This window comes from Amphibalanus amphitrite, unplaced genomic scaffold, assembly GCF_019059575.1.
Source record: "Amphibalanus amphitrite isolate SeventyFive unplaced genomic scaffold, NRLGWU_Aamphi_draft 000287F_arrow, whole genome shotgun sequence".
Taxonomy (NCBI): domain Eukaryota; kingdom Metazoa; phylum Arthropoda; class Thecostraca; order Balanomorpha; family Balanidae; genus Amphibalanus; species Amphibalanus amphitrite.
Window position 1 is genome coordinate 417,828 of NW_024881782.1, and position 22,043 is coordinate 439,870.

The following is a 22,043-nucleotide window of genomic DNA, read 5'->3' on the forward strand; positions in this document are numbered from 1 at the left end:
TATTATCTTCAAGTGCGCGTTTTTGCTTAATCGTGGGCAGTTAGGTATATTGGAGACAGTACGCTAAGTATGTTAACCATGACATTTTATAAGATACATTTCCAATGTCAAGTGCGTTTAATGTAACAACGAACCACATCATCGGCCGAGCTCGAATGGCCCGTAATACATTCTTCTACCCACGGGGCTATGTTTTACGACTCCATATGCTCCATTATTCATCCGAGCACCCGAACAAGCGCAATGCCACGGGCACCCATTTTTCGTATTGCACCTTTCTGGCGTTTCTGTCGCGTGGCTTGCAGCATCCCGTCGCTCCCGGCTGCGCAGTCGCCTGTTATTGGCCGGCTCCGCGGCCCGTCATTTTACCGCAAACGAACGCACCCGACCATGACGACAGGAGAACGCCGGGCTGTCGGTGCAACGGTGCCTCTCGATGAATTTGAATGATAACGGGTGTCTGATAAGACTGCCGGCCGAATGCTGCCCGGCCTAAAGTAGACTCTGCCTGATACAGATACTGAGCCGTTCACTGTTTATTTTGCTGGTCAGCATAGTCCAACTGAACAGTGCGATAAGGCAGAGGCAGAAGCTCTCGGTACATCTGCCAGGAAGCACCGCCTTCAAGGAGGTATGCCATTACTGCTGTGAAGCAGTCAAGCTTGAGAAGCACGTAGCAGGAATAATGGACGCCATTCAGAGCCGATATTTTTTCCCTGTGATGTTTCAATGCAGCTGCACTTCTGGGCAGCTCTTGCAGCCGGGAAACTGCCGCAGACACAACAGCTACTCGATTCCGAATGTCGCCCTCCCGGCGAGATCAAAATTACCCGTAGCGGTGCCAGTGCCGGCGGCGCTACCGGCTGCAACTGCGAGGTCAGCCACCGCGCGGTCAAGGGTCAGCGCGGCACTGCAGAGCCGAACGCGGCGCGCCCGCGACACCGTGGACAATCGCGGCGCGGTGGGCGGCCAAAGCGGCGCGGTGTGAGGCCATTGTGGCGCAGTGTGCTGAGACTGCCGCGGTTCGGCCACCAGCAAGGGTGGGCTGCTTTGTTGGGCTGATGCACCCTCATGAACGGCGGAGCCTGGTCGGTGGCCCTAGAGCACGTTATGTGTATGTATGGCTATGTGCGACTTCTGGGACACAACAGGCACATTCAAATTAGGAAATTCAGGTTCGAGCTCCTGTTTCAGGATAGTGGTTCCCTTCCGCCACATCCCAGATCCACATCCCGGACTCCTGAGTTCATGCCACTTTTTCTGCTGCCGTCATGTAACTGGCTGGGGCCATTACTCAAAGCGTTGCCGGTTCCGTCTCACCTCTGCGGGCGCCGTGAGCCCGTCTCCGGCGCTCTCTCTCCCGTTCTCCGGCACTCTTCCCGTTCTCCCGATCCCGTATCAGCCGTCATCAGCGGTTGGTTCGTGCAGGCTCGGCCGACCGCTCTGCCTTTATTGCCGCGCCAAATTAATGGTCCCTAGCCGGCGGCCTGCCGAGCCCTCTAATGGCAGTATGTAAATAATCCATTGCATCATGATTCCGAACATTTTAGCTACAAAGCCGGTCTTTTGAGCACATTCATAACAACCCTTTGGTCGATCCGCGAAATTCCTGCCGACGGAAATATTTGCTCAACAGTTGCAAAGCGCTGATCGCGGAAGACTAGCAGCCGCGGGGTCACGCGGGTCACTGAGGTCACGCAGGTCACGCAGGGCGCTGTGAATCGCGCGGGTCGGTCAGGTCACATGAGCACACCGGGGCGGGATTGGGTCACTGGTCGCTGCCGCCGTCACCCTGCGCTCACACGGCGGTGTTCCCGCTCCCACCGGCTCACCCGGCGGCGCGTCAGGTCACACGGCGGTCACATGGCACTGCGCGCCGCCGCAACAGGCCCGTTCACACGGCGAGGGGCGCACATGGCGACCGCATAGCGGGCCCGCATTGGGTCCGCCGCCACAGCGGGCCACTGCCTCTGCCCGATCGGCCGTCCGCCGGTCGTGAGCAGGCGCCGAGGCCACCAGACTACATGATTTGTGATCTCAGTGACAGATACAGCGTGGAACCCGCCCCGGGCCGGCTACGCAGTCGCTCAGGGACAGCGCGATCCATAGAGCGGCAATTCAGGTGCGGCGATTCGGCGGAGTTTGAGTGGTGATGTGATTGGTGACATAGTCGCGACGAGATGGACGAAGCATAACACTTCCTACAAGACAATAGCGTCAACAGAAACATCATTTTCACGGTAAAGTGTTTGAGTATCATCTGAAATTTTAGATGAGACGCACACTACACAGCCATCGGACTCTCTGAAGCTAAGAAACTGAAACCGGGAGGCGTCGTGAAACAAACAGACGCCCGAGACGACGCTGTGGACAGTCGCGTCTTTTTGTGTGCAGACGGGATAATTTAGTGCTCTCGGATCTAATCTGATAGCTGCACCGAACAGGATTCCCCACTTTTGTAGTCTCTGATTGCCCGACCGTGCACGGCCGCGTGGATTATGTTGATGTGCTTATCACATTTGCCGGCTAATCGCATTACCGGCGAGCGCCGCGGCTGGTCGATTTGACAAATTAATTACAAAGTGAAATAGCGGTCGGCTACTGTATTAAAAGTAGCGCGACCACGGTGGTCACCGAGGCCCAGCACTGACAGCTGGAGACGGATGGTGGCATAATTGCTCCATCGTTACTGCCTTCACGTTTCAGCACATTCTGAACCTAAAATAATTCAGCCCTTATGACAAACGTCTTCGCCACAAGTGTGACAAGAATCATTAGACGAGTACCTCACAATTAAATGCAGCACCTTATTTTCCATGTTCTCCACAAGAGCCGCCGGGGCAAGTTGCACGTCAAATTTAGTAACATCGTTCATGCCCTGCCGGGTAATGCATTTCCGCGCTTCCCTGATGCATCCTGGCCGGCACCTCGGGGCCTACCTACTCTGTAGTCTGTGAGCGGCCGCCTCCGCCGAGATCAAGCTCCGTCCGTCACGCGGCCCCGCGGCCCCGAGCCGTCACCGCGGCGCCCGCAGTCGCGGCTTTTTCTGTAAACGTCCAACCGTTCATCATTGCTGCCGTAATGAGTGAGCCCGTCCGGCCGCAGGCTGTCCGAGAGCGCCGCTGTCCGAGCAGGCAGACAGACGCTGCCGGTGGTGTGTCGGTTGTGCCGCAGGAGCGCCGGTATTGCCGAGGCGGTGTGGTTGTTGAGGCATGGTTGTGGCGCAGCGAGATGCAGATGCGCTGGTTGATCGGTGGGGGTGAGGAGGGGTAGAGTAGGGGTGGCTCACCAGCCACGGGAACGGTAGAAAACGGACCGGGAATAGCTGTGAGATGTTTGAGATAGTTGTCGGATATTGTCAGTCCAGCGAGGTAATCATAACCCTTTTACACGACAGGTCAGCTCCGAATCGAGAAATAGCTCCATAGCGGGAACGGCTGTCATTCCTGTGCGAACGGCTGAATCACCGGTCGGGAAGACTGGGATTTTGGTTGAATTCCTCGGTAGCGATTTCCACAGATCTGTACCGTGATAAGGCAAAACGCCTTATTCCCTCGCCAAGCACAGAAAAGGCAACTCATCTTTGGATGTGATCCCGGCAGCCTCAAAGATGGATGGAGGAAAATAATTGAAAATAAATGGACAAGATAGCGATTATTTAGAATTGAAGTTAGTTTAGGCGCTGGAGATTCTGTGGAGATTTCCCGATTCATCTGGACTGAATGATGGCATTTAGAGAAATGGGAGAGAAAGAGGCAGGTCCCGAGACTCCGGAACAAGATTGGAGACGGCCAGAAAGGAGGGCCGATCTGCGGATGATTAATGATCGCCCTGCGTGCCATCGACTCCCAGTCTTTCACCTGTCGGACGCGCCGCTCCCGACATCTTCACCGCGCCGCGGGTACAAATCGGCCCGACAGCGCCGGGCCGACTCCTCGGTCGCTCAGGGTCGGGCCGCGCAAACCGGCAGCGATTTGGCGGCGGTGCGACGACTGGTGCGTATACCTGCGGGCCCCGCCGCCAGCTGCAGCCTGCTCCCGGCAATGGCAATCCAAACGGCGCCATTACTGGGATGACATGCTGAAATTTCACACAGAAAAGACGCCCCACTCTTTTCTCGCTCTAGTCATCTTCCATTTCCTTTTATTCGGCCAACCCTTTCGCCGCCCTTGTCCGGGCGCTGGGAGAATAAGCGGGTTCTGCGCCCGCGGCGCGGCGCCGCCTGCGCTGCACGCGCATTGTCGCTTTTTTTCTCTTTGATTCACACGCAAAAAATCGGCATCAGTGATAATGTCAAAGAAATGCATAAAAAACTTGAATTTTTACGCCCAGCTGGCAACCCTTTCGATGGAAGAGGATGTGGGACTAGCCTCTCACACTGCGGCACCGTTAATGATTTTGCATTTTTGATGAATGAAGGGGTGCGCGGAGGGGTGGCGCGCGCGCGGGATCTTTGGGATAACGCGCGCCGCGTGCGGCCCCTCCCCCCGTAACCCGTTCCGAAAAAATGGCGTGGAGCTTCCACTCAGCGGGTCGACAAATGGAGGTTCTGGCCTCTGGACCCATGTTCTGGCTGTGCTTTGTGTGATTTTGTGCTTCGGTGGGTAACGTTATGGAAAGAAAAAAGTTATTCCAATTCATTTTATACGCACAATGCGCACATATCCGCATATTTTCATAATTTTGATGCTTTCATCTAGTAATCGAACATATAACTGATGGCTCCTTAAAACATACCTAATTCACAGTTTTCAAATGCTACATCTGCATTTCCGCCCATTCTCTGAGCCGTTCTCCGCCATTGCAGTGCACGCCCTGCGGTCATGGCAGGCGGGTCACGGCGGCTTCACGCTGCGTCTGATTTATACGCGCTCTTTTCGGCTGACGTCTGTGTGCACCCGCCAGTGGAGGTGTCATCTGGCTGCTGACCGCGTGCGGCAGATAGCGGCCGACACAATCCTGACTGGCTGTCGAGCGCGACTGAATCCACAGCGACTGCGGCCCGGCTCGCTCGGCCGTGCACTAATTAATCAGGGGCTGTCCTGACTGCTGCCACCGCCCCGCGGTCCTTATACCGGACTGGCTGGAGAGAGATGTTGGTTGGTCAGCGTTTGCTGTGAAACGCGCTTCCAGTTGAGTGTGGATAGTGAAAGGCGGCCCAAACTGAGTTTGTGTTTATGTCCACTGAATAGACCAAGCGTTGGCCTTCGGCTGCCGCGGGCTATTGGTTTATCTCTATTGAGGTGGTTAGAAGGCTGGCTTCTGAGCACTGAATGTCAGCAACGCGACGACAGACTTCCAAGCGATCCTTGTCCTTCATCTACGCATTTAACTTACATATAACATAATGGCCTCAGGCAACTGGTACTTTGAGCCGGCATGCTTCCTCACAACAATCAACATGCAAATAAACGTAAGCGCATGCACGTAAAGACATAGTGGCCTACGACTGACCCCTGTCATTTCTTCTCACCTCAGGACTATCTCAGAGATGACGTCTATACCAGACCTGGCCAGCAGACCTGCCTTCAAGCTGGACATGATCTGCCAGAAGCTGCAGCAAGAAACGGGTACAGACACCTCAGAGCTCAGCCCCACCAACCCAGGTGAGCAGGCAGAGCAGCTTCGCAGAGCTGACGTGTCAGCGGGGATAATGCGCTCTAAGATCTGTCAGTAGGTGGGGCGGAGATATAGCGGTTGACGCCTGTTAACCCCGCTGTCACTGAAGACAAAATTGGGATTTATGCTCACAACACTCTCCAAGGTTCCACGGTCGCCAACATTGCTGGCGAAAAATTTATGGCCGCCACCTCTGGCTTTCATGGACGCTGTCGCTTGTTTTAAATATCGCTGCCTCTTATCAGTGTGAAGGACTGAAAGGAACGAGTGCGAACCACCATAAAACAACCACACTACACCGAATAAATATTGTTGAAAATAAACGATGCGCTTAAGTGGACAATAAAGGTACTAAAACGCTCCTAAATAATCAGCAGATGCGTATTTTCAAACACTACCAGTTGCATATCGCCAGCTCGGCTCTCAGCTCGTGCCAACACCAATCGATTGGTATGAGATCAGCATCTCCCGCTATTGAGACCCCCGCGGTGACCCTGACTGCTCCCCGGGTGCCACACCCGTGCCTGGTCGCCGTGACGAGCCCGTCCAGCGCACTCCGACGGTGGCCGGCGTGGGGACGTTCTGTGACAGCGTTCCGTTGCCGAGGCACTGCCACCGACCTGGCACGGCCGGCCGGGGAGGGTAAATAAACCCGGCGACCACGGCTGGGCCCGGCTGGCCGGCCGTCCAGCCACCGCCGCCGCCGCCGCCGCCGACACCCCTTTTTACGTGTTTCCGGCGAGCACTATGCACGGCTACGGCGTCACTTAGTCCGCTGAGAGTAAACACGGCGCGGCGGCAGCGCCGGTTTTGTGCGCCGCTCCGTGATTGCACGCATTGTGCCGCGGAGAGAGGCGGTGTCATGTTTGTCAAGCGGGATGAAGTGGGTTTGCCGTGATAAAAAAGCTGTTCAGGTATGTGGGTCAATGCAGAAAGGTCGGGTGACGGGATTGGGGTGGTAGCGAGCTCTCTGCATTCAGAGCAGCTGTGGAGGGGCGACACCAGCACCATTCGCCTGCTGAAAATGCGGCCCGGCTCGCGGTCTGGGCTGGAGAAGGCAGCCATGCGCTGCCAGACATGTATAATGCATACGGCATCGCCCAAAATGTTTGTTTTGCCTGGGCATTGGTCATTTCTCGCGAATGTATGTTCATCCCAGGTTTCGGGGTCAATCGAACCAGGCGCGGCCAGTCTCCAGATCTCTGATGGGTGTGGCGGTGACGCATGCATTCTTCAGCAAATGTTAGTTTAAATCTCACTAATGGAGCGGATTTATTGCAGCCATTGCATAGCAGAGTCTTACTGTTGTCGCTACATTTCACACCCAATGCAAAGATAAGACCCAAACTGCATAATTTTTGACTGGGAATGCTAATGACCTCTTTTTAGTGACTTATGTAGAGATGCCAAATCACATCGTTTCATTCACGAAGACGCATTTGCAGTGATGAAATGTATGATCCTAAAAATGTTAAAACAATGTGTGGACGGTCTGTTCGAAAGTCCTCGCGCTTCCAGCGGCCATGATTCTGCAAATGCCCACAGAACTAATGCCAATGTCACGTCCGTATTTGTAAGTAACTTCTATTTACCAAGTGAAAAAATCGTCGGACAAAATGTCTCTCCTTGTTCCATCAATATTCCACCGATTTTTACGCTTCCCTGGTTTCATTTGCATTATGGCATGATATTTTGGCTCCGTGCCTCGGTATGGATGAGGGCTGCGTCTTTCATCCAAGCCTCAGTGAGTTACTTACACAGTGCGTCACTTTTGGCAGAAAAGCGTAAGAGACGTCATACATTTTCGCACCACACTCCAAGTTATTGCATAGGTGCAATTTAATGAACAGCTCAGGCTATATTAAATTAGGTACTATCTCGTCCATGCATTTTTTCGTGCACCACATGCTTAACCCGCGCCGGGCCGGTGCTCTGAGATTCCGCGCCGGGCCGGGGGGGTGTCTGAACACCCCCCCCCCCCTTGTAACTCGGCTCCTGGGCCACGTAGCGACACGCGGTAAGCGGCAATCGAAAGAACGTCCAAAATAAGGACGAAAACACTTCAGACATTTTTTTGGGTCAGGTCAAAGGTCAGGTCACCAGAGACCACCAAAGGTAAAATGTTGACTATTTCAACATTTTGGAAACTGCCAACGACTATCTCGAGAACCGATAGAGCTACAGCGCCGCGGAAAAGCGCATTCGATAGCCCTTTTACAGACCTTTCTGATTAATGTCTCAGATTTGACCTCAGGTCAACGGTTTAGCCTCCAGAGGGCAAAAACTCCAAAATAGCCGTTTTTACGAAAAGCCGAAAAGCGTTTTTTTTCGGCAATAACTTTTGATTCAAAAGAGCCATGACATTACTTTTGCCAGCATCGTGTTCCTCTCGTCGAGACGCGTCGAATGAACTATAAGTTGACCTTGAAAGGTCAACTTGAAAATTTGACCTCAGGTCAAGGTCATGACCTGAGAGGAAAAGGTCATGTTGCATATCAGTCGATCCGTAACGTCGAGCCGAACACATCTAAGGCGTTTTCAGCGCTCTAGCACGCCTCTATCAAAAGTTATTAGCGAAAAACTGTTAGATTCTGTTCGTGACCTGAGATGACCTCGGGGACATAACGAGGGGTCACAGTTGCCATTTTCTGGTTCAGTGTGTCAATTTTACCTACATCTCGATGTTTGAGAGTGTCTAGAATAGCGTTCGTGCAAAACAGACGCTTTTCAATTTTCTCCCATTGACTTAGGTATGTATAATGGAGAGGCCGCAAAATTGACCTGACCTTAGGTCACCGATATCAAAATTCCGAGATATACATTTTATAGATACTGTTGCTCTAATCAATCGCTGAAAGTTTCAAGGCAATCGTTCAGTCGGTGTAGCTATGACGAGCATTCTTATTTTTTCTGAGGTGAGGTCATTTGGCGTGACCTGGTGACCTGACCTAAAGTGACCTGGGTCTGAAATTTTCACAACATGTGCGGAAAAGATGCACGAACAGGTGTGCCAAAAACGGCGGAGCGCCGCCGTTTTTGAGATATCTGCGAAAAACCGCAGGGTGTTCAACCCCCCCCCCCCCCCGGCCCGGCGCGGGTTAATTCAAGCCCTAAGCGTTTCTACAATTGAATGTAATGCACTTGCTTTTCCTAGATGGACTTTTAACCAGCTTTGTCACCGCGGCTTCAGTATGGATAAGAGCAGCCAATAATATTTGCATCTATAAGTTCATAAACGAACATTCAAAGGCACATACACGTGATCTTTCAGATCAACGCTCACCAAAATAGCCTCCCTGTCAGCTCACATCTCTTAGAGAACGACCTCGCTCGCCAGTTCCATGCGTCCCTTCACCGGCGCCGCTTCATCAATAAGGCGGCGCGTCGGAAAGTAGTTCACCTCGCCGACTTCTCGCGGCCTGATGCATCGTCTGTCTGTTCCGTATCGTGCAGCGTGTGCACGGCCCGTGCACGCCGGCCGTGCACCGTGCACCGGTCGTGCTCCGTCTCGGCCCAGCCCGCGCGCTGTGATTAATGCCCCCGGGCTGGGGAGCTGTGTCAGCGGGACCATTGTTTCGAGCCTCTCTGAAGCCCCGGGGGTTCGCCGGGGGTTCGTGGCGGGGGTGGGGGAGGGCCGAGGGGAGTAATAGGGGTAAGGGTACCAGGGCGGGGTGGGGTAGAGGGGGTGGGGGCGGCGCAGCTGTAGGACGGCAGTATGGCACCGACCACCTACCAAACACTACTGATGACTGATGTACCCAGGAGATGACAGCAATTACCGGATGGAAAGGACAGTCACAGTAAAATGACGGGATCTAGAAGTGACATGAGAAAGTCGAAAATAGCCAGGATATGGCGCCGCTGCAAGCGCCAATGAAGGCCTTCCCACCAGTGAGGCTGTCAGATGAGCGACATGTTAATGTCAGATGAATATCAGACATGTGCCAAATGACTAGCTAATGAGAGTCCAATGAGGTTAGATGACTGTCCAATACGTGGACGCTTAATCGCTTCCCAAATTGGTCGAACATGTGTCAGCCATTTGGATGGTGTATGTGTCAGTTGCGATTCCATTAGTTCGATTGGTTGACAGTACCCAACAGAGTAAGACGGGTGTAGGATACAGTACACAAACTGACAGGCATTTGTCAACGGGTGTGGGCAGGGCATCGGACAGTTGTTTGACCGGGTACTTGACAGACACCGGCGAGGCTTGGGACGTTGCACAGAGGTGCCGTAAAATAAACAAATATATATTTTATAAAACACCGATCATGATCCCATACGGTGCTATAGCCCACGGGCTACCACACAGCGAAGTACTAAGTGCCGGTGAGGGCCGTTCGATATTCTATAAAGCACCTCTCTCGGCTCACGTTTTGTGTGTACCTCATCCCCCTCTGTCGGCTGCTGGCCTCTCTCTCGCCAGTTCGCCCTCCCATTTCACGACTAGCCCCGCCCCCTTGCACGCTTCCGACCACATTCACCGAAATGGAGCGGCCAGCAACAGCTGCTTTCTGCACGCCAGACACCTTATGCTCCGGCCTCCCGAGAAAGCTTTTGTATTATTATTATTTTTGTTCAATGCTTTCGGGTAAGCTCCCACGGTGGGACTTGAAAATGTAGAATGATTGTGAACGCTGAACAGAACAAAGAGCGATTAAAATTAGACTGTATGCAAAAGACAGGTAATGGAAGGGGAATATTTGCAAAGGGCAAAGGCGACTCCGCAATACAACCATGATACATGACACTCGTCCAAAAAAAAAAAGTGTTTACAACAACTGGTATGACTCATTTCTCGACTCTTCTGTGACCTGTTCTGATGCCCGCAGGCGGTGACACGGCGCTGAACGGAGACACGATGGCCAGCGGTCAGCGCTCGGAGCCCGACGAGGACCCTCCTCCGGCCGAGGAGGACGAGCCAGAGGAGGAAGAGGACGACGACGAGCACGAGCGAGACGAGGAGCGTCGGCCGGGCGATTCGGACAGCGATACGGTCGACTGGGGCGCCGGGGGAGGGGACGAGAGCTGGCCGTGGCCCTCTGCCACCATGTCCACCGACCAGAGCCACCAGGCCTCGCCGCGAGCCTCGCCACGAGCCTCCCCGACCCCGCTGCCGCTGTCCTCATCACCGCACGCATCTCCAACGGGCGACGCCGGCGACCACCCGACTCCAGACACCGGCCGACGCAACAAGCGCAAGAACTTTCAGCCGCGGGCGATCGTCTACCAGTACGCCGAGGCGGCGGCTGAGGTCAGCGGCGAGACGCGAGACTCTTTCAGCGAGACCGACGAGCAGGCGCTCGACCTGACCGAGTCGCGTGCGCCACCGCGGCCCAGCGCTTCCGAGCCGGCACCCATGGACCTGACGGTGCGCACACCGACGCAGATCAACAGCGCTCTGCCGGGCCGGCCTCCCGCGGCGGTGGATCCGTCCGAGATGAAACGCTACGCGGAGAACACCATGCGCGAGCTCCTCGGCATCTACGGTTTTCCGTCCGACCCCAGCGAGGCACACCAGAGCCCCGCAGGTGAGTTGCCTGTCACCTGAGGACCCGTGGGTGAATGTTTTCTTTTTTCTATCGTCATCACCACTGTTTCTTTTCACTTACCTACCCTTGGTTATCTCAATCGCTGTCCCGGTTGTGTCCTGTATTGATCGAGAACTCAATCAGTTGTTCATCATCTCTTATGTCAATCGTGCCGCTGTTCTCATTTCATGTACAATGATTGCTCAGCCCATTCGCGTGTGATTGAATCCCGCTCGCAATCACATCGCAACCCAGCTCCATCAGACGAACTGGTTGCGTGCATTCGTCAAACCACCCTCTCTCAGCTCTCCGCGGCACTGAACGTCGCTCCAGTTCCATGCGCCGAGCGGCAGAGAGCACAAAAAGCGCCCGTGCTTCGTTTTGGCGTCGGCGGCGCGCGCCGGTGCCGGCCACGGCTCAGGTCAATTGGCCCGGCCCGGGACGGTCATTACGGAACGTCACGAGCCAGGCGGACCAATTCGACGCGCGCCGGCCGCCGACCCGCCGACGCACGCGGCGCGCCGCCCGATTGATTTCGATTCGCAGAAAAAGTTACACTTGTGCTCGTCGGCCCTTCTGTGTCAGAAAGCAAGCACATGTCCCGAGTTCCCGATCCAAGGTAATTGAGATAATTAACTTAATAAGGACCTGCGCGTTTGCGTCAAGCTAATAGGCGTTTGGGGCGTGCTTTTCTTGTCGACTAAATTATGGCGGGTGGTGTACCGATTTTTTGACGGGTCGATCGAGCCATCCATTGTTCGGTGATCGTTGTGAGCACACAGCGGTCGGTGACGATCTGTTGACTTTGGACAACAGGGCGTGCCGTCCGGGGCCGGAACCGGGCTCTGTTTTTCTCCGGTTTCCTCTCGAGGCTCTGTATTGTTTCGTCACCTCACCTCAAGAGCTCGCTCGCTCCGTGCCCCGCCGCCTCCGTGGGAGCTCTCGAGCACCCGTTGCAAAAGAAGCGGCGGAAAAACTCTCCGATGATCCACTTGGGCCCCGCACTGAATGCGAAATCATGGCGTCCATGTTGGTTAGGGCGATTTCCCATCGGGTGCCCATATCAGATCACCTCGAGTCATTGCAGGCTTTTCACATGCTAATGCCGCCGCCGCGGACGGCGACGATCTCCGCCTCTCATACTGGCGCGCCATATAAGGGGCGCGCCGTTACCGGCAAACATGTGCAATTTGCAGGCCGTTCGGCCGGCCGGGAACGAGGTGTCGGCGGCGCGCCGGCCGCGGCCCCGTGACCCCACGCTGACCCGGACCGCCGGCGGGCAGGACGGTGACACCGACCGACCCAGACGCGCCATTAGAGTATGCAAATCAGCGTGGGTCGCTCGTGCACCGGTCATGATTTGGGTGGTGCGCATGGCGTGGCCAGAGCTGCACGCTGACCACGCAGTAATCGTCGATAATTGCGGAAAGCGTTTTAGACTGTAACCTCGAGCGTCTTCACAGTTTGTTCGGCGACGCCGCTGGTGTTGATCCGTTTGACCTCTCATTCAGGAAGCTAACAGACATACTTTCTGTACAAGAAATGAGTCATTTACCGATTGTGTCTTCTGCACGAGAGGGGATGATGTGTGTGGTTCATGGGTTGCGGAACGCGAGTGGATGGGAGAGGACGACGACCTCTCACGGCCCTTGTGCAAGCCCGATGTGGTTTATTGCGTCGGCGAGGTCAGATAGATTGCTGAGATGTACCCGCTACACCTTTGTCGACAGCGTTGCGACGACTTTATCCTTAGCAGACGGAAGAGTTATTCCGAAAGTTTTAATGCTGCGAGATCATTTACCGCAGCGACCCTCCAGCAAATACCGGGTGGCCCAGAAAAAACGTTCCCAACTTTAAATCAATATTTCTCAGAAAGTGATAAAGATACAACATTGAAACTTCGAATAGTCAATGCGGCACACATTTTCAGTAAATGGTGTGATTTTCATGGTGTTCGGTAAATAACTTTTTAAACGGTTCGTGTTTGAAGCATGCCATGTAAAAATTACTTTTTTGCACCGATGATTAGTAAAAAGATGTGAGTGAACGGGTCACTTTCACCCCGCGGTACCCCGGCCTAGAGCCATGACTTCTAACTGGCAGCTACCTAGTCTCATTGATGGTTCGGGTCTCAGGATGACACATATCCTCAGGCAACCACGATGGCTCTGTGCCAGCGGCATCGGAAGAAGTTTCCAGTTTTCTAACCATCTTATGGCTCAAATGCTTTCCTGGCTGACATTCCTGGGAAAAGGTAGCTTTTCAACCAGTTTTTTTGTCATCTGCTGGCAATGTTGTTTTTCATAAGCTATTCTGTGGTCTTCTGGCACAGGAACCAGCCTGCTTTAGTTTGTTTTCCTTATCCGGTCGATTTACTGTTTGATCTACTGAAAGGAGGGTAATCAGCAGTAATCCATGCACCGTGCCACTCCTGCTCGAAACATGATTTGGTGTTGAAACGAATGACATCCATGAGCACCATTTTGGCTCAGTATTTGAATATTTGGCACATAAGTGAGACAAAAATATTTAAAATAAGAACATACGTGTTGGTTTCATTCACGTGCTCTATTTTCTATTCTTTTTTATAACATGGGACGTCTAACCCAATCATCACTATCGTTTGACATCGGCAAAAAAAGCAAAAACGTCTTGCTTAATTCAACTCAAGATTGCCAGCTTGATAATGATGGCATAGTGTTATAATTTGGCATACCAATGCGCAAAGAAATGACGCAAACTTGATGAAAATTTTGGTTCGTTATTTGTACTCGTATTTGATATATAGGTCTCCAAAGTTCGGAACGTTTTTTCTGGGCCACCCGGTATACGACAGTACTTATAATGCATTATTTGCTATGTGTCAACAAGCTCGCCCAAATCATTTCATGTAACCTAGTTCCAGATATCATTGCAGGTCGGGTTGCTTTTGTTGTCCAAAAGTAGTTCAAGGTGACTCAGTTCAGCGTCAGAGACAAGTTCCTCGCCACATTGGTTGTCCGGTCTGGTCCCGTTTCTCGCTGGCCGCTGCGGCATTCTCACCACTGCTCTGAATAGGCGCCTCATGATGTGCTCAACAATCTCCGGAGAAGAAGCGGTCCGGCGCACCGTAAATCGGCCCCAACTGGAGCATGTAACGCTCGTGACCCCGACCGGTCAGTCGATTGCATGCGCTCTGCTCTCGTCGCTAAAAACCGAGCTCATTAGCAGAGTGATCTGCGCTGCTCGGAACGGACAGAGAAACAAAGGATGAGAAATTCTCGGACAGCGCGCCAGTGGGTCACTCGTGACCGCAGAGAGTCGCGCTTGTCTGCGTGAATGCGGCGCTTGTTCTGATGGATGTTCATGACTCTGCGATGGGCACATCCAGCTGAGATGTTCGCTATCAAGAAACACCAATGCACACTCGGTAAATCGTGAATGTAAGTGGCGAAACGGACATTGCATAAATTTGAACATCTTTATTAGGCTTGGATAAATGTAGCTAAATAACTAGTGCATCCAAGCGGAACATCCATTCCGTTTCTCTTCACCGTTGTAGTCAGACCCGAGCCTCTCATGTTTCACTTAGGTTTATGACACCGTTTGCGTCTCATTAAGCGATTCAGGCGTTCATAGATCGCGCTTCATTCGAATTATATCTTGTGTGCACCCGATGCCCTTACTGGCACACCGGGTGAGAGATTAAAACTGGCCCCCACGAGGTCGGCGCCTGTCTGGACAGACACCTTACGCACCGATTTTGGCAAACCCGGTCCGCGCGTCCCTTCCCGGCGTCCCCAAGCGGGGTCAGTGCCTCCTTCCACCACCGCAACCCTCCTCACCGTCCCGCGGCGCTCCACACATCGGGGAGACGCCGCGTTGGCAAGTTTTGCTGCATTTATACACTCCCCAGACTGTTTTATGGCCGTTTTTCTGCTGTTCGCGACTTAATATGCATGAAATGACCCCAAGTTTGATATCACTCTCGGACTCGTTTATCGGGCACCCCGTCTGGCCGGCAGACCTCCTGGCGTGAAAAGTGAACCTCGAATCCCCGCCCAATGGCGAGCCATGAGGTGAGGGTCGTTCGCGGCCACACACGCTGACCCGTTCAATATTTACCCGGTGACTTGCCGATCCGACTACGGTTACCCCTTCTGGGCCACACCCTCCCACCCGTATGCCTGCTGTCCCCGCCGCGTGTAGCCGAAGGCGTCTGGTGTCCTACAATCGAGGTAATACTAGCCTTTATCTGCGATTGGATTCAAGGCAATTCTTCTCTTCCCGACATTTCGGTGGGGGCGTTTTTGCGGCCGTTTTTGCCACCGTCTCGCCAGGTTCGGCTTTTTGCGCGGGTGTCGTTGATCTTGTCGGTATTTCCAAACTATTGAATACGGCCGAGACGCCGCGACGAAAAACAAAATTGAACCCGGCCGACCCTACCTGTTGATCTCGCGGCATCTCGGGCGGCAACAGGTCCCTAAGAAAGAGCCGCGGAGGATACGGACAGGAGAAAGAGCGGAGGATGAGCGACGAGTCCAACGTCAGACTAATGACCATAAATAATGAATGCGCTCGACGTTGCAACGAGTATCGCCGAATCGACGCCCCGCCGAGCCACCGACGATTTTTAAGATAGCTGTGTAAATCTCAGCCGGCGCTCGGAGCACGATAAATTTGCGCCCGTAATCCGTGCGCGCCAGTTTTGGCTAGGCGCGGCGTTCGCGGCGAGTTATTCGGGCCGTCCCGGCCGCCTGCCGAGAGCGGAGCCGGAGCGGCGTCCGAGCGGCCTCTCACAGCATGAAGTCGTCTCGAGAGCCGGCCAGACCGCCTCGGGGACTGCAGGATCGCGCCGGATTGCAGTGGTTATACAGATCGGCCCCGTCCCGCGACTTCGTGGCCGATCATCCGCGATGACCGCAGCATGACACGCAGATGTGCTGCCCCCGTGCAGCGCCGTCCTCCGCGAGGCGCCGCGCCCGCGCCTGCACGTTCGACAGGTCCATTACGGACTTTTCTCACCATCTGGCAACATTCTTCTGCGGTTTATTGCCCCTATGAAGACAAAACATTCGAGGTATTTGCAGAATAGTTACGGCTCGGAGAACAAAGCTCTGCAGCGCCCCGCGAGGCGTTGCCGGCCATTTGGTAATGGTTATGGCGACGCGGCGCGATTCCAGAATTAGGCGTGGGCCCTCTGGGCCGAGAGGGCCGGAGAGAGGGAGCCACCTGCCGCTGCGGGCCGTGCACCCAGTTGGTGCAATATCCGTGCAACAAACCGCAACAAAGCCGTAACCGGCGGAGGCTCGAGCTCGGCGCGAAATCCGGGACATCCATTCGGCTTTTGCGGTGAGCAGCGGTGTGACAAGAGGGCGGCAAAATGGAGGAGGATTTCGCCCGGTAGGTGTCCGGACTGGCTCTGATTCAGGGTAAATCCCACAGTCAGGCCCTCGCCCCATCTCGCGCTGCGCTCTGCACGCTGCACGGCCGCCCTCTCGGGGGTCGTGCCACATCAGCAGGGCCACGTCAGCCGCCGATTGGGAGCGGCCCACCGCCTCATCTGAACTGCTCACCAGAATGTCCTGACCAGGCTGCGCGACAGGCCGACGCCATTTTGGAGTGCACCGATGGTCTGCCGGCGATGACATCAGGAAAGAGATAACCTCTGGCCAATCGGCACCAGCACGGCGCTGCAAAAGACCAGACGCCGAGCGCCATTCCAGGCGTCGATCTCCAGAGACAATGAGCTCAGGACAGCGCCGAGCTAATGTAAATACTCGCTCTCAGTCCGGGTCCTGTGTCTTCTCACACCGCGGATCTTGTGAGTCACCTCTCAATTCGGATTCTTCAGTGAGCCTCGCCCTTTCTCACCCTCCAGCGCGCCCGGCGGCGACCTCAAGATCGACGTGCTGTTGCACACTCGACCGGCGTTTTCTTGAAGCGCCTGGGGCCGACCCAGTGAGTGACATTTGGGACGGGCCACACGAGACGAGCATCGCCGCCGTCCAGATCACATAATGGCCCTTAATGGCGGTGCACGCCGCACCAGTTCCGCAAGTCACCGGCAGACGAATTGCCCGCGTTCGGGTCGCTCACAGACCGTCTTTGTCCGCCAGAGAAGGCCGGCGTCGGATCAGAGACGGCTCGCGCGGCCCCAGAGGGAGGGAGGATTATCCCCGTATGGACGGCCGGTCGCCGATCTGTTGTGCGCTCGCGCGGCGGCGGGTCCACACAGAGCTGACGTCTGAACGAGTTACCGGCGCGCGACGACATTACACAGATGGTGTCGCGATTACACGCGCACGTGCGTCGACTGCGTGCGTCGCTGCGTCCAGCGCGGCGTCCGAGAATGCATCTTGCTCAGGTCAAGGGTGCCAGGCTGATAACGACTCGGAATCGGCAATGCCAGCTGTACGATCTCGCGAGAATTGACTGTCGGGGGAGCATGCTGAGGTGAGCTTACGAGTACAAGCATGCATGTGCAGTGTGCACGAGTGAAAAATGTAGCCTGATAATGAATGACAATTTGGAGCTGCAAGGGTAGTGTGAATCTACGATGTTTGGACATTGCTTATCAGTTTCGGCAGCCCGCTTCTGCTGACATTTTATCAACGTGTTGAGAGTCGCGGACCAGGATCCAGCCCAGATGCATCATACGAGCTCGCATCATGTAAACATTCATGCCATGTAAAGCAACTGTGCTGGTGGTTTCATCGAGAGTTTATGGCCACGTCAGTATTACTGATTTTCAGCAAAAATCACCGTGACCCGCTTTGCATTGCATCTTTTCCAACTTCGTATGTTGAGATACAGGTTCGTGCTCCGGGTTTATGATACTATCCACAGCGGCACCGAGGCCACATCTCATTGTAGATATCCACCATCGTCCTGAGGACGTGCCATCTGTTCCCGATCGGAGTCCCTCGCTCAGTCGCGTCTGCCGAATAGCTGGACGTCACAAACCGTCTGTTTACCTGTCCAATTGGGCGCCGTTTTTCTCGGGACACGCGCCGCGGGCCATCGTCGAGTGGCAGCTCCGCTCGTCCCTTTGTCCGTCCGCCTCACAGTCTCCGCAGTTTACCCAAATTGGCAGTCCGACTAACGAGGGCAGAGTGTATCGACCGCACGGAGTGCCCAGACTGCCGCAGTCGTTTATTTCGTACAAATTACCAGAAAGAAAAATTGGATTCCGCGGTGAAGGCTAATTTCAGATTTGCTGAAGGCCGAGCGTCGTCATCAGGGTCGCCGATCAGGAGGGTCAGATCGACCTAATGGTGTCCTGGTCGCCCTGAGAAGCGACGAGTTCATGTTTTTTCCTCGCGCGCTGCGAGCGCGTCAGTTCTCTACACGGCACCTTTTTGTGCGATGATAAATCTGGTCCGAAGTGGTCTCCTTTCGTTTTTGTCACCACGCCGATCAAGGGTCCGTTCGCAGCTCGAGCCGCCAGCTTTGTGCGTCCGTCGTCGGTCGACAGCGCGCCACTTTGTGTGGCTGTGTCGCCGCGATCGTCGATTGTGCGCAGAGTTCGCCGGCGAGCGTCGAGAACAGCCGACGGTCGGGTGCGCGCAAGGTGTTTGACGGATCGCCGTGTGACTGGCACTTTTCGCCGGTGATGAGGGAAAGGAGCGTGGGCTCGGGTGTGTCGATGCGGTGGAGGATAAACCAGGCCCTCGAGAGATGACGAATGAACGTTTTCTCAGGAAGAGCCGGGCAAATGTTTGCTCTCTAGCAAGAATAACACTGCATGAAATCCAGTAGACACGGTGGTTGCATTAACTCACGTCGTCTGCTTCGGTTTGTTTATTCTGCAAAACGTATGCGTTACTAAATCACCGTTTTCCACAAAACAGGAAAAATTCACAATGAATCTTCGTCACGGTAGACGACTATGGGAATTAATGAGTCATTAAGTGGACACCTCTGATGTTAGGGAAACAGACCGTTTCACGAAAAGCCCATAAAGCTAACGTCAACTGCCTACACCTGGTGTTCAGCCTATCGAGCTTTGATGAGGAAAACAGACGACTCAATCGGCCGTCTCACTGCGTTTGTTTAACCCCTTCAACATCGCACATCAGCGCTGAAAATTATGACGTTTACGGCCCATAGCGGCCAAATTTATTCCGCCTCCACACAACGTCTGTTCCCATCAGAGCTCGCTAAGCAAACTAATGAATCGTCTCGCGCCCGGTACGGTGGCGACACCTATCCCGACGGCATGCAGCTGCCTGGACCCGGGGGGGGGGGGGGGACGGGAAGGGATGGACAGCGCGAGAATTGTGTCGGGACAGTCACATACCAATATGGCCGGCCGACCGTCACCCCCATGAAACTCGCCGCCTGAACCGCGAGCCCTCCGACATATAAATCGACCCTCACTCGGACATTTACCACCGATCTGGACTTAATCTGGCGCATAGACCAGGAGGGGTCGCCTCTCCTAAATAGCGCTACAGTCCGGTTTTACATGTTTTCTTGACAATCAGCGTGCACGATCGCCGCATTAGTATGCACAGGCGGCTTCGAGCATAAATTCCGCCGCGGCCGCCTCGCGGGACCCGGCATTTCACCTGCAACCAGATATTTTACGCGGCGGTGGCGGCACTAATCCCAGACCTGAATGCCTCGCCACGCCGGCACGGCCACCACCGGCGGCAGCAGAGTGGTGTTGCAAAAGTGTCACCGACCGGCGGCCCACCCCTCTGCCTGCGCTGCTAGAAATCGAGCTGAATGCTGACGGTGTCTGGAGAGGCATCTGGGAAAGGATATTGCTTGTGTTTGGGAAGACAGGCACGGCACTGCTGGTTGAAAGGATAGTCTGGACACTTGGCCATCTTAGCGAGGAAGTTGTCTCGCAAGACAGAAGGACGATCGGATGCGCACCTGAGTGACGGCACTCTAAAGTTGTGAGGAATGAGATAGAAGGTGAAGTCAGTGCAGGCAGCAGCTGAATTGAGAAGGGTGAATGACCACTGAGGTACGCCATCCCTATCAATCCGCTAGTTGCACTCGGGTAGAGCGGAGATGATAACGCCTAGCACCAATCCTGGGAAGCTGGCACTTGAACGGCAACGGCAGTCGCTCGTTGGCCCGTTCCAAGTGACTGCACCCGCACGGAGACGACCCGCCGCGCGATCGCACGATTGTTGTTCATTCAATTTATTTCTGACGGCCGATCGCGCGGCACAGAGACGCATTGCAGCCTCCGTCGATGCCGCTGGGGTGTCGGAGAGGGCAGCTGCCCGCCGTCAGGCCCGCGGAGAAAGCTGTGGATGAGGAAGTCGCTCATGTCGGGCCGGCGATCCGGCAGTTTAGCAATTGATCAGATTACTGCGGCAGCTGGAGAGCCGAGCGGGAACTGGTAATCACCGCGGTGGAGCCGCCCGTGGTTCGGTCACGTTCTTTCACAGAACAACACTCTGCTATTTAGTGCCTCCAACTTCTGGGAAGAATAAAAAGCGGACGGCCGTGTGGAGACCGGCAGGCCGGCATGCATTGTCAATCTATGCATATGCAGCCGATGTGACTCAGTGCTCCGATGCCGGCTGACCTGATGATGCCGGGAATTCCTCCGATTTCCTCGGCTGACTCAAACCTCCAAACATGCGACTCACTCCTTACTCACCGGCTCGTTTCCCGTTTCTTCCCAGCCTCAGTTATTTCCGAACGGAGCGCCCGCGGCACCCGCAATTAACCCTGACGAGGTATTTCCTAAACGCTCCCAAACGGTGCATGAATCTGACCTCTCTCTCGGCACCGCAACAGAACAGCCTATTGCACAGTCTGACTGCGAACAAAGACGAACATCGTAAAAGCTCCGCTCCGCTGCCGCGCCGCTGTCGGAGGCTGGGCCGTAAAATGGTGCGAACGACGTCCCAAGGGCGGCGTGCTGGGTACCGCTTCCGACCCAGCCGCCCCGGCCGATCTGGTCGACCCGGAATGGGAGCGCATCTCGGCGCAGGAAGCGACCGGATTAGGGCTTGTTGCCGCACTTGTGCCGCCAGCGTCGAAAACCGTCCATTTGGACCCATTACGTCCGCTCGTAGAGCCGGAGACCCAAGTTTCCTGCCATTACAACGCGGGCGGGCCGCTGCGACCGGCGATATCAGTCGTGTTCCGTCCGTATTTGGCTCTGTGTCAGGTCATGACCCGACCTCTGTGACCCTAGGGTCGACCCGGGAGCCACCGTGTCAGCGAGCGGCGTGCCTTGTCACTTGCTCACCAAAATTTCGCCCGAGGCACCGCGCTGTTTCCCAGCGATGCGCCTGACTCGCACGAGTTTCGCAGCTGACTCACACGCGCTTTCCCACATTTGGCGAATTCCGCGCCCCTGTTGACCCTTTGCAACGCGGCGCGCCAGCGCACGCCCCAGTGCGTCACCCCTGCCGCCTCCCACCATTACCATTCTTTTGATACACTTTTCATCAGGCGTCCGCTCGCAAAAAGCATCGCTCGGGGATCGCCAATTGCGGCACGTCGCGTCGCGCCACTGACCTACGACCCGCCCGGCCAAAATTAAAGCCAACCCGGGAAAGGAGCCGCCGAAACGCTACTTTAATTGGCCGCCGCCGGGGTCACGTGACTAGGCATTCCCACGGCCCCTGTCCGGGCCGCTGAGCCACCGCTACACTTTATAGAGCTGTAAGTTAACGATAATTGCCCTGGTCAGTGCACCGGCGCTGCATTCGCTCGGGTCGCGTTTCGGCCCACCAGTTACGGCTGCGCTCGGTCGCAGCGCCACCGTGTAGCGCCGTCACGACCTGTGACGTCACAGGTCCAGCGCCGGGCGGCGAGTCTATGTAGACTTGCTCTCGGGAAGTCGGCCTGCCGGTTAGCTGGGCGGCGTAACGACGCCCGTGATGGCAGTGATAATGTTGATGGGCCCGGCCCAGTGATAGCCGCTGGCTC

General features: G+C 55.0%; 1 protein-coding gene across 4 annotated transcripts in view; it reads left to right on the forward strand.

Annotated features, from left to right (window-relative positions):
* LOC122387467 (zinc finger protein castor homolog 1-like) overlaps positions 1-22,043 on the forward strand; it is a 63,777-nt gene that overhangs the window by 17,131 nt on the left and 24,603 nt on the right. For all 4 annotated transcript variants that reach the window (XM_043377705.1, XM_043377706.1, XM_043377708.1 and 1 more), the window contains exons 2-3: positions 5,479-5,606; positions 10,455-11,153. In XM_043377705.1, coding sequence (XP_043233640.1) covers positions 5,492-5,606; positions 10,455-11,153 — 814 coding nt within the window. In that variant the 5' untranslated portion in view covers positions 5,479-5,491. The remainder of the gene's footprint in view (positions 1-5,478; positions 5,607-10,454; positions 11,154-22,043) is intronic.